This window comes from Salmo salar, chromosome 22 (assembly GCF_965601325.2).
Source record: "Salmo salar chromosome 22, fSalSal1, whole genome shotgun sequence".
In the NCBI taxonomy this organism is placed as follows: Eukaryota; Metazoa; Chordata; class Actinopteri; order Salmoniformes; family Salmonidae; genus Salmo; species Salmo salar.
Window position 1 is genome coordinate 9,193,909 of NC_138312.1, and position 15,047 is coordinate 9,208,955.

At 42.1% G+C, this 15,047-nt stretch overlaps 1 protein-coding gene across 1 annotated transcript; it reads left to right on the forward strand.

Annotated features, from left to right (window-relative positions):
- The first annotated feature begins 1,613 nt into the window (after positions 1–1,613).
- On the forward strand, positions 1,614–14,820 carry LOC106582701 (protein ILRUN). Its single transcript, XM_014166020.3, has 5 exons — positions 1,614–2,194; positions 3,462–3,616; positions 3,840–4,037; positions 4,367–4,674; positions 14,520–14,820. Exons 1-5 carry the CDS (start codon positions 1,947–1,949, stop codon positions 14,553–14,555), a joined length of 945 nt encoding a protein of 314 aa, XP_014021495.1. The 5' UTR covers positions 1,614–1,946; the 3' UTR covers positions 14,556–14,820.
- The last annotated feature ends 227 nt before the right edge of the window (positions 14,821–15,047 follow it).

Consider the following 15,047-nt stretch of genomic DNA (forward strand, 5'->3'; position numbering starts at 1 on the left):
CAATAGGCCATACTTGATTTTGGCTCAATAGGCCTGGCATATTCCAACGTTCAAGGAGCTTTATGTTTTTATTGGGTTGTTTTGCCTAAAAACCTTTAAGCCTATCTATATAAATAAATAAAACAACTCTGCATCTCTGCCCAGCCTGGCAAGAGTGGCAAAAAGGGTGTTTACCATCCCCAGCGCCTCTGCAAGTGTGGAAAATATATTTTCCGCTGCTGGCCGGCTCGCAGGCAGCATCGCATGAGCCTGTAGCCACACACTGGCCAAACTAATGTTTCTAAAAATGAATTCTAAAAATGAATTCAAATTCACTAATAAGTATTTTTTTCGTTGACTTTGTATTTAATTCTAATTAAGTCACAGCCTATATGCCACCTAATAAACCCCAGCTTACAATTGGCTCATTCATCCCCCTCTCCCCTGTAACTATTCCCCAGGTTGTTGCTGTAAATGAGAATATGTTCTCAGTCAACTTACCTGGTAAAATAACGGTAAAATAAAATAAATATGCACAATATATAGACTATAATGATATAATACAAGGAAATGTTATTTAAATGCTGAGCACTATATGTCCCTACCAGCCTATTGTGTCACATTTGCAAATGCTTCACAATGTATTTATTTGTATGCCAGCCTTGAAATAATATAGCCTATGTAGTAAATATTGCAGTTTTTATTTACATTGTTTTTATATTTTTTTCCAGTGAAGCACATTGTGTTGCATTCCATGTCTGATATGTGCTGTATAAATAAAGCTTGATTTGACAGAAGAGTATGAAGATAGGCTAAAACCAAATATGTTTATAACTAAACCAAGAGACCACAGCCTGTCGTTTCTAATGGGAACACATTACTCATAATGAGCAGAACAAGCAAGGAGGTGGGCAGAGCCAAACCCGAGCCAGCGAGATCCTATTAGCCCGTTCTAGCACATATCTGCATATTTCCGCGTGTGCAATAACTCAATTCGCCTTTGCACTCCTTATAAACAACGCAATTTTTCACAACTTTGGCAAAGGAACAAATGAGCCTTTGCACTCCTAAACAACGCAATTGTTTTTTTTTACAACTTTGGCAAAGGAACAAATGAGTCATAATGGGCAGAACAAGCAAGGAGGTGGGCAGAGCCAAACACGAGCCAGCGAGATCCTATTAGCCTGTTGTAGCATATATCTGCATGTTTCCGCGTGTGCAATAACGCAATTAGCATTTGCACTCCTAAACATCGCGATTTTTTACAACTTTGACAAAGGTTAAAGTCTACAAAACGTAGTCCACTTTGTTCATTACAGATTCTAGCTTGGGGAACAGAAAACTGTATTGAGATCCAATGTTTCATCGATTAGAAAATTTGCTGAATTTCAGCCAAAATCCATCTCCTTCCATTTTCTCCCACTGCCGGCCATATTTGGTAGTGAGTGGAAACGCCAAGCGGATGCTTCACATTTTATACATCTGGTGAAATATCTGTCTCGTTCTATCTGTGCTAAAACGCTTCTCCAATAGAAATCCCCGATCACGCTTGAAGGCGATGTCACGGCGACGTTGGCTAGCTAAACGCATGCGCAAAGAAACGTCATCGGTCTAACGGTCGTCTCGCGACGAACTGCGCATGTGCAGGTCGTTAACTCAAAAGGCACCGCTTTCGATATAGTGTTTTTTGACGTATTTCGAGTAATAACACGTTAAACTACTTAAGACATTGTCTCGAATCTAGGTTTTGCCTTTAGAAAATGAACAAATAAGGAATATTTTTTTCACTTTCATTTACTTCTCCAACCCCAAACCCCGGCCTGGTCTACTTAGTCTGCTTCGAACGCTTGCGCTTTTGCGTCTCTGGGTTTAGAAACTCTGTGTCCACACCTTGGCCCACACACCGCGACGCAAGGTGACGTTAAAATGCACCGACGTCAAACGTTGCCCCCCGCCATGCGTATTAAATGTATTGTTGTTGGAGTGGTTGTTATGACTGGACAAGGCCTCGGTTTAAATTAGGAGACCCCGCCGTCGCTGCCACGGTAGACCTGCCGATGGAGGGCATGGACATAGACCTGGACCCGGAGCTCATGCAGAAATTCAACTGTATGGGCACCACTGACAAGGATGTCCTCATCTCAGAGTTCCAAAGACTGCTGGGGTTCCAACTCAACCCGGCAGGATGCGCCTTCTTCCTTGACATGACCAACTGGTGAGTTCGTGGATGTGGGGCCTAACTTGGCTAGTAGCTAGCTACATTTTGACTAGTGCCAAATAAGCGAGCTAGTTGTCATTTATTGTGGTTGTGTGTCTCTCTCATGTAGTTATAGCTATATCTACTTGTGCCGATACTTTGCATTTGGCTATGACATTGCTGGGAATTATGCCGTGTTCATGTGTTAGTTGGAACACGGAAATTTCCGATTGGCTGATTCGATGAACGCTGCACATGTATAACTAACCAGTTAACAAGTCAGACTTTTCCGAGTTTCCTAGTTTCGATTAGTATATGAACGCGGCAATAGCTACGTTAGTTATGTGAAACTGTCGCTAACGCTAGATATATTGGGCGGATTCGATTATGCTGCGGGGCACCGTTCTATGGACCGCGACGTGAACGGGCAAGGTGAGGGGAGGAGCGCCTTTCTCAAATTAAACAGTAATATACGCTGCTCGGTCATGTCAACAAGGCAGCATGGTGCATACAACATATCTTGTCCATTTTGTGTGCGTGTGTGTTTTTAGAATTTATTTCAAAACTAGTTTTCATTGGGAAGGCAGATACAGCGTTATTGTCAAAAGCAATCACTTGCATGTGTAAACACAGAATCCTACTCGAGACAACTGGGAACTCTGAAAAATACGAGGTCAAGTCATGACGTCAGTGCTCTTCAGGTCAGAAAGTCAGAACTCTAGAAAGAGGCCCGAGTTCCTGAGTTGGAATTCCGAGTTAGATGACAGTTAAAATCGATTTTTTTGTGTGTTCAAAACAACTGGGAACTCTGAACTCTCTGACGTCTGACGTCATTGCGTTTAAGACATTTTAAGACAACTGGGAACTTGTGAAAAAATGAGCTCCAACTGGGAAAAATCGATTTTAACTGTTAAACGCTGTCGCATTTAACTTGTATTTTTTTATGGTCCAGCTAAACAACCATGTGCAAGCTCTAGGAGTACATTTTTGAACACCTAGCTAGCAAGTGTTTGTGATATGATGACGTAATTTGATTGGTAGTGAGCTAAGGTAGGCTAGTGATCACGACTTTATCACTGAACAGAATAAAACAACCCTGAAATTACCTTGACTCATATTTTTGCCAGGGAAAATCATTATCAGCCACATAGTTATTTAAAAATTATATATTTTTTAAATGGTTGTTGTGAAGTAGTTTCAGGAACTAGATCATGTTGAATACTTGCTCATTTAAACATGGCATTGACTCACCCACTCTCCTCAATGTCTTTTGCCATTAAAACAGGAATCTACAGGCAGCCATTGGTGCATATTATGACGTTGAGAGTCCCAGCATCAACACACCATCCATGTCTTTTTTGGAGGATGTGACGATTGGTGAGGGAGAGTCTGTTCCCCCCGACACACCGTTCACAAAGACCTGGAGGATACAGAATACAGGTGGGGGTTACCTTTTATTCATCCAGTTCATATCACCATACGTATGATTCAGTCACAAAAGAAGAAAAACCTTCACTGCAATGTAAGACCAGGAAACCACTGGCCTGTAAACGTGTGTGTGTGGTGCAGGTAAGGTATGAGTAACTGACTGCATGGTTGGAAAGGGAGCTTTCTGTCTTAAAAATGTGTATCAAATATCTTTGTCTGTCTGTGTGTTTCACAGGTGCAGAGTCCTGGCCACCCGGGGTATGTCTGAAGTACATCGGAGGGGACCAGTTTGGCCACATCAACATGGTGATGGTGCGCTGTCTAGACCCCCAGGAGATCTCAGACGTCAGTGTGCAGATGCACAGCCCTGCGTCACCTGGCATGTACCAGGGCCAATGGAGGATGTGCACAGCCACAGGACTGTTTTACGGAGGTAGGTCCCAAACAGCGCAGATGCACTGTTTTGTGGACCCATTTTTTTCCGTAAGGGTGTAATTCATTCTAGAAATTATCCAGACACGTTAACCTCTGCAGTGTTTTTTTTCTTCTTTTAAACCTTTTATACATTTGTGTGCAACCGTTTAGCTGTGAAGTCCTTTTTCAAGATTTTGAAGTGGTCAATCAAAGTCTTGAAATTGGTCAACTTGACTTTTTATCCTTGATTTACTGAGCATTGGGGTATTTAACTCACAGCACTCTGTCTCCTGGACAGAACACGTCACCCCTAATGCCTGGTGTGTGTCACTCTCTCTGTCCACACAGACGTGATCTGGGTGATCCTCAGTGTAGAGGTGGGGGGCCTTTTGGGCGTGACACAGCAGCTGTCCTCCTTCGAGACAGAGTTCAACACGCAGCCGCACCGCAACGTGGAGGGAGACTTCAACCCCTTCGCCTCGCCACAGAAGAGCAAACACAACGCCGGAGACCACAACAACTTGAAAGACCCTGGAGGAGCCTGGGAGGGCACGCAGGACGCCATCCAGCAAGATCAAAACGGACTGTCTCACAATGCTGTAAATAGAGCATCGAATGGGCTCCAAAGCAATCTATCAGTAGTGACTTACAGTCAGGTATGTATGAATTGATGAACCAAGTTTGTCTTGCCTCGAAAGAAGGTGACGTCCACTCCTAATTTTTTTTCTGCTTAAACATCGGGCCTCTTGTGTGAGTAGTTATTACAATATTTTTATATATTTATATTTTATATAAAGGTTTTTATATATTTTTGTTTTCAGTGCCATGTTTGGATGTGGATAAAAACATCTCTCTTCATGGCTGACTTTGAAACCTCTACTTCAATATAGTGTTTTTGTTGTCACAAAAGTACAGTGTTGGGGAAGTTTGCCAATTATCAATGCGTTGCCACTACTGTACAGTTACAGAATGTGTGTTTGGTAGTGTGGAAAACACAATAGAGCGCTGCTCTGAATTGTAGCAGACTGATTGTTCGGGAAAGCATGCAGTTTATTAGGCTACCGCCCGTTGGCAGAAAGTGGATGTTTCTGGTTTTCAGGGGTACAGTATTTAACAACCTAACATAGCATGTGTATGAAACTGAAGTTATTAGGCTACAGATGAAGTAAGTTATGATGAACTTCACAGGGTGGTGAAAGTGCACGGTGATGAGCTTGATGCTCCTTTCCAATAATTATCGAGGGTCTTAACCTGGTGACACGGCGATCGACGCTTGGCTGCCGTTTGACAAATACAAATCATTTCACTCTTTTGTCCATATTAATCTCATTATGTAGTCTATACCCGCACTGTATCTGCGAGATGTTGGCTAGAGCGCAACTCATTTTCAGTTTCCCTCTTCAGAGCACTCCCAGACAGTCCTAGCAAAATTCTTGCTTGAGAAATTGCCCTTTGCTAAGAAGCTATTTTGTTTCTTTTTGACCATTTTAATGGTGCATAAAGATGTCAGAATTCAGAAATATTATTTTTTAGCACTATCCACAGAGTTTTGAAACTACAGCGCACGACATGATTCAGTGCACGAATAAATCGGCACAATCAAATGCAGTTTTTTAAAATTGCCGGTGTCTTGGAGCAAAAATGTAGATAATGTATACTGTGCTAATGACGCTACATCAGAAGAGTAACTGAGAGGAATTTACAATACCGCTAACTTAGCAAACAAGGTATTTGTGGTAAGTGCATGGGGGGGCGCAATATTTATGCTACTCTGCTATTAGAAACAATCACGGTAAGGTACACTACATTAACAAAAGTATGTGAACATCTGCTCAGCGAACATCTCATATTTTTTTTTTTTTCTAAAGTACATTAATATGGAGTTGGTCCCCCTTTGCTGCTATATCAGCCTCCACTCTTCTGGGAAGGCTTTCCACTAGATGTTGGAACATTGTTGCGGGGACTTGCTTCTATTCAGCACAAGGGCATTGGTGAGGTCAGGCACTGATGTTGGGCGATTAGGCCTGGCTCGCAGTCGGCGTTCCAATTCATCCCAAAGGTGTTTGATGGGATTGAGGGCAGGGCTCTGTGCAGGCCAGTCAGTTTCTTCCACACTGATCTCAACAAACTATTTCTGTATGGACCTCGCTTTGTGTACGGGGGAATTGTCATGCTGAAACAGGAAAGGGCCAAATCTGCCAAACTCAGATTAGTCCGTCAGCCTTCCAGATGGTGAAGCGTGATTCATCACTCTAGAGAATGCTTTTCTATTGCTCTAGAGTCCAATGGGGCAGCGCTTTACACCACTCTAGCCAAAGCTTGGCATTGCGCATGGTGATCTTAGGCTTGTGTGTGGCTGCTCGGCCATGGAAACCCATTTCATGAAGCTCCTGACAAACAGTTATTGTGCTGGTGTTGCTTCCAGAGGCAGTTTGGAACTCGGTAGTGAGTGTTGTAACTCAGGACATACTATTGTTGGAAAGGTGGTAACCTATGACAGTACCACATTGAAAGTCACTGATCTCTTCACTGATCTCCATTCTACTGCCAATGTTTGTCTTTAGAGATTGCATGGCTGTGTGCTCAATGTATTTAAATTTTTTATTATACACCCATCAGCAACGGGTGTGGCTGAAATATCCGAATCCACTAATTTGAAGGGGTGTCAACATACTTTTGTGTGTGTGTGTATATACACTACCGTTCAAAAGTCTTGGGTCACTTAGAAATGTGCTTGTTTTTGAAAGAAAAGCACATGTTTTTTTCATTTTTTCCCATTAAAATAACATCAACTTGATCAGAAATACAGTGTAGACATTGTTAATGTTGTAAATGACTATTGTAGCTGGAAATGGCTTAAACATATATATGTACAGAGGCCCATTATCAGCAACCATCACTCCTGTGTTCCAATGGCATGTTTTAGCTGATCGAAGTTTATAATTTTAAGTCTAATTGATCATTAGAAAACCCTTTTGCAATTATGTTAGCACAACTGAAAATTGTTATGCTGATTAAAGAAGCAATAAAACTGTCCTTTAGACTAGTTAAGTATCTGGAGCATCAGCATTTGTGGGTTTGATTACAGGCTCAAAATGGCCAGAAACAAGGGACTTCTGAAACTCTTCAGTCTGTTCTTGTTCTGAGAAATGAAGGCTATTCCATGCGAGAAATTGCCAAGAAACTGAAGATCTCGTACAACGCTGTGTACTACTCCCTTCACAGAACAGAGAAAGCTGTCTATAACCAGAATAGAAAGAGGACAACTGAGCAAGAGGACAAGTACATTAGTGTCTAGTTTGAGAAACAGACGCCTTACAAGTCCTCAACTGGCAGCCTCATTAAATAAACTCAGCAAAATAATAAACGTCCTCTCACGGTCAACTGCGTTTATTTTCAGCAAACTTAACATGCGTAAATATTTGTATGAACATAACAAGATTCAACAACTGAGACATGAACTGAACAAGTTCCACAGACATGTGACTAACAGATATTGAGTAATGTGTCCCTGAACAAAGGGGGGTCAAAATCAAAAGTAACAGTCAGTATCTGGTGTGGCCACCAGCTGCATTTAGTACTGCAGTGCATCTCCTCATGGACTGCACCAGATTTGCCAGTTCTTGCTGTGAGATGTTACTACACTCTTCCACCAAGGCACTTGCAAGTTCCCAGACATTTCTAGGGGGAATGGCCCTAGCCCTCACCCTCCGATCCAACAGTCCCAGACGTGCTGAATGGGATTTGAGATCCGGGCTCTTCACTGGCCATGGCAGAACACTGACATTTCTATCTTGCAGGAAATCATGCACAGAACGAGCAGTATGGCTGGTGGCATTGTCATGCTGGAGGGTCATGTCAGGATGAGCCTGCAGGAAGGGTGCCACATGAGGGAGGAGGATGTCTTCCCTGTAACGCACAGTGTTGATTGCCTGCATGCAATAACAAGCTCCGTCCGATGATGCTGTGACACCCCGCCCCAGACCATGACGGTCCCTCCACCTCCAAATCGATCCCGCTCCAGAGTACAGGCCTCGGTGTAACGCTCATTCCTTCGACGATAAACGCGAATCCGACCGTCACCCCTGGTGAGACAAAACCGCAACTCGTCAGTGAAGAGCACTTTTTGCCAGTTCTGTCTGGTCCAGCGACGGTGGGTTTGTGCCCGTAGGCGACGTTGTTGCTGGTGATGTCTGTTGAAGACCTGCCTTACAACAGGCCGACAAGCCCTCAGTCCAGCCTCTCTCAGCCTATTGCGGACAGTCTGAGCACTGATGGAGGGATTGTGCGTTCCTGGTGTAACTCGGGCAGTTGTTGTTGCCATCCTGTACCTGTTCCGCAGGTGTGATGTTCGGAAGTACCGATCCTGTGCAGGTGTTGTTACACGTGGTCTGCCACTGCGAGGACGATCAGCTGTCTGTCCTGTCTCCCTGTCGTGCTGTCTTAGGCGTCTCACAGTACGGACATTGCTATTTATTGCCCTGGCCACATCTGCAGTTCTCATGCCTCCTTGTAGCATGCCTAAGGCACGTTCATACAGATGAGCAGGGACCCTGGGCATCTTTCTTTTGGTGTTTTTCAGAGTCAGTAGAAAGGCCTCTTTAGTGTCCTAAGTTTTCATAACTGTGACCTTAGTTGCCTACCGTCTGTAAGCTGTTAGTGTCTTAACGACCGTTCCACAGGTGCATGTTCATGAATTGTTTATTGAATAAGCATGGGAAACAGTGTTTAAACCCTTTTACAATGAAGATCTGTTTAGTTATTTGGATTTTTAAGAATGATCTTTGAAAGACAGGGTCCTGAAAAAGGGATGTTTCTTTTTTTGCTGAGTGTCGTACATTAGAGTGTCTAGTTTGAGACACAGACGCCTCACAAGTCTTCAACTGGCAGCTTCATTAAATAGTACCCGCAAAACACCAGTCTCAACGTCAACAGTGAAGAGGCGACTCCGGGATGCTGGCCTTCTGGGCAGAGTCCAGTGTCTGTGTTCTTTTGCTCATCTTAATTTTTTATTTTATTGGCCAGTCTGCGATATGGCTTTTTCTTTGCAACTCTGCCTATAAGGCCAGCATACCGGAGCCGCCTCTTTACTGTTGACGTTGAGACTGGTGTTTTGCGGGTACTATTTAATGAAGCTGCCAGTTGAAGACTTGTGAGGCGTCTGTGTCTCAAACTAGACACTCTAATGTACTTGTCCTCTTACTCAGTTCTGCACCGGGACCTCCCAAACCTCTTTCTATTCTGGTTAGAGCCAGGTTGCGTTCTGTGAAGGAAGTAGTACACAGCGTTGTACAAGATCTTCAGTTTCTTGTCAACTTCTCGCATGGAATAGCCTTCAGTTCTCAGAACAAGAATGGACTGACGAGTTTCAGAAGAAAGTTCTTTGTTTCTGGCCATTTTGAGCCTGTAATCGAACCCACAAATGCTGATGCTCTAGATACCCAACTAGTCTAAAGAAGGCCAGTTTTATTGCTTCTTTAATCAGGACAACAGTTTTCAGCTGTGCTAACATAATTGCAAAAGGGTTTTCTAATGATCAATTAGCCTTTTAAAATTATGAACTTGGATTAGCTAACACAACATGCCATTGGAACACAGGAGTGGTGGTTGCTGATAGGTGTACAGAGGCCCATGTAGATATTCCATAAAAAAAAATCGACTGTTTCCAGCTACAATAGTCATTTACAACTTTAACAATGTCTATACTGTATTTCTGATCAATTTGATGTTGTTTTAATGGACAAAAAATGTGCTTTTCTTTCAAAAACAAGGACATTTCTAAGTGATCCAACTTTTGAACGGTTATGTGTGTGTACTTAATAGGTATTAACACCAGTAACCTGGATCTCATAACCACTCTTCACATTTCCTGAATTATTATTTAAAAAAAATGTATGACAAGACCTGGGAAATTACAACATTTCCCCCCCAATGTGGCACTAATGCAATTCCACAAAATACACAACATGCGCCGCAGCAGATTGGCAAAAAATGTAGTGGCACATTATCTAAACAGGTTGTCACATGGAAGCCTTTAGCCTAGCGGATTTACTTCACACAAAGTCGCCATAAATTCAAAGCACATGCATAATTGAAACTGCCGGACTGCACACAAGACCCAAATGCAGTTTAGAGTTCTAATTAGAACTGATAATTTGATTCTGATCCAAGCCTGGTGAGCAGAAGCCCGAGCCCAGACCTGTTCGGCCATCACAGAAATGAAATGAGTACGGGTAAAAAAGAAGAAAAAGCCAGACATCTAGTAAACAGGAGGCTATATTGATTTAAACTAGTGTTGAGAACAACACGGTGGAGGCGGCCGGCAATGGAGTGAGGAAACGGCCATTGGGCCTAGAAAAAGCACAGAGAAAGGAAAACTCACCTTAGATATGAGCAACTGAATGATGAAAATATTGGAATAAAGTAGACTAATGCAATTGAAGGCATGTATCAAGTTCTTGCTTATACTGAAACTCCTAAAGTTGTATCCAACCGTTATACTAATTTAAAGCAATCGTGTGTGTGTGTGTGTGTGTGCACCTAGATTATAATTTTAGCACTGTTTTGATTGGGAAAGTGCTGATTTGACAAGCGTGTGGGACTTATCTAGATAGATTTTTCACTGAATCTCTGTTTGGATATTTGGTAACAATTTAGGCTGGGGAAATATTAGTTAGGTACTAATGATCATATTTTATTCTGGTTTGCTCATACAGTGGCAAGAAAAAGTATGTGAACCCTTTGGAAATACCTGGATTTCTGCATAAGTTGGTCATAAAATGTTCTGATCTTCATCTAGGTCACAATAATAGACAAACAGTCTGCTTAAACTAATAACACAAACAATTATACGTTTGTCTTTATTGAAAACACTGTGTAAACATTCACAGTGCAGGGTGGATAGAGTATGTGAACCCTTGCATTCAATAACTGGTTGATCCTCCTTTGGCAGCAATAACCTCAACCAAACGTTTTCTGTAGTTGCGGATCAGACCTGCACAACAGTCACAACATTCCTCTTTACAAAACTGTTTCAGTTCAGCAATATTCTTAGGATGTCTGGTGTGAACTGCTCTCTTGAGCTCATGCCACAGCATCTCAATTGGGTTGAGGTCAGGACCTGGCCACTCCAGAAGGCCTATTTTATTATTTTGAAGCCATTCTGTTGTTGATTTTACTTCTGTGTTTTGGGTCGTTGTCCTGTTGCGTCACCCAACTTCTGTTGAGCTTCAATTGGCAGACAGACAGCCTAATGTTCTCCTGCAGAATGTCTTGATAAACTTGAATAGATTTTTCCGTTGACGATTAGCAAGCTGTCCAGGCCCTGAGGCAGCAAAGCAGCTCCAAACCATGATGCTCACTCCACCATACTTTACAGTTGGGATGAGGTTTTGATGTTGGTGTGCTGTGCCTTTTTTTCTTCACACATAATGTTGTGTGTTCCTTCCAAACAACTCAACTGTAGTTTCATCTGTCCACAGAATATTTTGCCAGTAGCGCTGTGGAACATCCAGGTGCACTTTTGCAAACTTCAGAGATGCAGCATTGTTTTTTTTGGACAGCAGTGGCTTCTTACGTGGTGTCCTCCCATGAACACCATTCTTGTTTAGTGTTTTACATATCGTAGACTCGTCAACAGAGATGTTAGCATGTTCCAGAGATGTCTGTAAGTCTTTAGCTGACACTCTAGGATTCTTCTTAACCTCATTGAGCATTCTGCCATGTGCTCTTGCAGTCATCTTTGCAGGACGGCCACTCTTAGGGAGAGTAGCAATAGTGCTGAACTTTCTCAATTTCTAGACAATTTGTGGAATGATGAACATCAAGGCTTTAAGAGATACTTTTGTAATCCTTTCCAGCTTTATGCAAGTCAACAATTCTTAGGTCTTCTGAGATCTCTTTTGTTTGATGCATGGTTCACATCAGGCAATGCTTCTTGTGAATAGCAAACTCAAAACATTTTTTTTTAATAAGGCAAGGCAGCTCTAACCAACATCTCCAATCTCATCTCATTGATTGGACTCCAGGTTAGCTGACTCCAATTAGCTTTTGGAGAAGTCTTTAGCCTTGGGGTTCACATACTTTTCCCAACCTACACTGTGAATTTTTTAAATGATGTATTCAATATAGACAATGAGAAATTCATTAATTAGTGTGTTATTACTTTATGGACACTATGTTTGTCTATTGTTGTGACTTAGATAAAGATCAGATCAAATTTGATGATGAATTTAGGCACAAATCCAGGTAATTCCAAAGGGTTCACATACTTTTTCTTGCCACTGTATATTAGCTGATAACATTTTGAACAAGTCTGCTTGATCTTCACTTGTGTAGTAGCCTGTCCTACTTCCAACCAAAAGCCTTTGACTTGTCTGATAATCAATCAATGTGATTTTGTGTCACTGAATCTCTATTTATTTGGTCATTTTATCTCTGGCAGTACATTAGGGTAAATGAGCAAAAAAAATAATTGAGCTATCACTGATCAGAAACATTTAGTGTGCAATAATGTAGCCTAAATCCAGTGTATATTTATATATCGACTACGTTGTAGTCTTTTTAAATTATTTTTATATGGAGCCTAGGCTATTTTCCTATTGTGCCAATCCCACTGAAACCCCAAATCCTGACTCCTGTCTCGCATTAAAATTCCTAACTTTATTCTGTAATCCATAGGTTGCATTATTAAAGCACGTCTCGCCTATGCATGTCAAAATACCACTGTAACATTTATCCTGCTTCTCTGCGCTCTCTCTCTCTTATTGCTGCCCATATGAGCGCTTAGGTCGATTTTAGTTATTTTATTTTAAGCAGAGTTGGTCCCTGTTAAAATACCTTGATATTTAAACAATTACCTCTCTTCGTCTCCCTGTTATTCATGAGCTGATTTGTATTATTATAATAATAATATCGATTTTGCCAAATAGGAGATATTCTGTCAACTTTGATCATTTAGACTTTTGTTTGACCGCTGTTACAAAGTTTGTATGATTCGACAACGCTATAGCCTATTCGGGGTTTATGAACGCCCTCTTTCGCAATTCACAACAATGTCACTGGCGATCAATGTTACTGTGTCATTACTAAATATCAGTTTCACATTTGGTGAAATCTTTATATATTTTGGGAGAACCCTGGCATAGTAACCATATCTTTTTATTTTTTTAAGATTTCTGTGGTATTTCCTGGGACTCTCTGTCATGTATACTCCCTCTCCGGCCTCGAGGTCTTCAGGCTGCTGATTATCCCGCACACCTGTCACCATCGTCTCGCGCACCTGCGCCTCATGACACTCACCTGGACTCCATCACCTCCTTGATTATCTTCCCTGTATCTGTCACCCCCCTTGGTTCTTTCCTCAGGTGTTATTGACTCTGTTTTCATGCTGGTGCGTTGTTTGTGTTTCGTGTTCATTGTTTCTTTTATTTATAAAAACACTCACTCCCTGAACTTGCTTGCCGACTCTCAGCGCACACTCGTTACACTCTCGGTATAAATGTGAATTATTCTTTGTATTGAAATAGATTTTTGGGAAAATATTCATCCATAGTACTTAATTGTTACCGAGAAATGATTTGATATTGAGAAACACGGCTGCATTGGACCTTTTTTTAAGTATTGGACTAAAGCATTCTCAACGGAGGTTCTCCTTGTAGTCATAATCAGTATCTGGAAAACCAGCCCTATATGTCAGTTCGTGGTTACAATATCACAAGTTATTTTATTGTTTTTATGGATTTACCTGTATATATGATAACTCTCGTCAGTTTGCCACCATATAGCCCTCAGAGATGCTTGGATATGTGTGTGTCCGTGCCTGCTCTAAATCACTTCATACTTCTGTTTTATAGCTAGCCTTTTTTATTCCAGACTGTAAATGTACTGCCACTCCTGGCTGGGTACACCTGACTGTTTAGAAACCCATGCCTCTGTTGCTCATTCGCAGTGTTTATTGACTCAATAATGGACTACGGTACTGCTGAACTTATCTTTCTGAGGGATACAGATGTGCTTTATGTAAGGGCCTGCTCTGGTCAGGAGGGTGCTGCTTCCTTACTGGCCTGCGACACCGGACACGTAACTTTTGCAAACCTTGAGAAACTCCTATTAAATTCAATGAAAACCTGGGCGTAAGCACGCCGACTCCGCAAGAGGCATGCGCCGTTCAGCGTAGACTTGTGCACTGGTTCTAATTTCAAGATTGCCACATTCCGCTCCCACCCGAGAACAACGGGATGGAGCGGCCCACGCTCTGCTCATGCCGGGAAAAAGTTACACGTCCAGTGTAGCAGGGGGGAAAAGTACTGTTGTCTCAATGCCCCAGTGTAAGAGAATTTTTAGATCGAAATGTAATGAACGGCGCTTATACGATGCCTGTCGCTTAATAGGGAAATCTCATATTTGTTCTACACAATGCATTTCTATCTACCACGTTCTTAGCATTTCACTTTACTGATCTCATACCATGCATTTGACTGTGTTCTGTGTCTCTCCCCAGGGTATTCATGGCCCCTATCCGTTTGGCCAGAGTTAGAAAGATGGAGATCCAGGCGGTGCTGAACTGACCAGGGTATGTTGAGGCAGGGGCACCGGAGAGGGGAGTGACATATTTCATACAGACTCCAGACAACCCTCTTCCTTGCCCCAATCCACCAAAACACAAGCTACAGAGAGAACAAGGACGCACCTACCCCAGCGAATAACCCCCCTACCAACATCATCAGCACCCTCCTGAGATCTGCATGTGTAAATGCTACATAATGAGTGCTATAAATCCTAAAAAAGAAATCATACTACTACACAGCTGTTTTTAGTTTTCTTTCTTATTTTTAGCTGTCAACAAACCTCAGTGAGTAAGGACTGCTGGATGAGTTTAGCTTGAGCAAATGACATGTGTGAGTGAGTGAAAAAAGCCATCAAACTATTTTGCCTGTTGAGCAAGTTGAAGTCGGAAGTTTACATACACGTTGGTTGGAGTCATTAAAACTCGTTTTTCAACCACTCCACAAATTTCTTAACTAACTAT

What these genes read in the sequence shown, in the direction of transcription:
- LOC106582701 (XM_014166020.3), top strand. Translation starts at nt 1,947, where the DNA reads ATGTATTGTTGTTGGAGTGGTTGTTATGACTGGACAAGGCCTCGGTTT. An exon ending in CTGGAGGATACAGAATACAG is followed by an intron (nt 3,617 to 3,839) that starts GTGGGGGTTACC and finishes TGTGTTTCACAG; the next exon opens with GTGCAGAGTCCTGGCCACCC. An exon ending in CAGTAGTGACTTACAGTCAG is followed by an intron (nt 4,675 to 14,519) that starts GTATGTATGAAT and finishes GTCTCTCCCCAG; the next exon opens with GGTATTCATGGCCCCTATCC.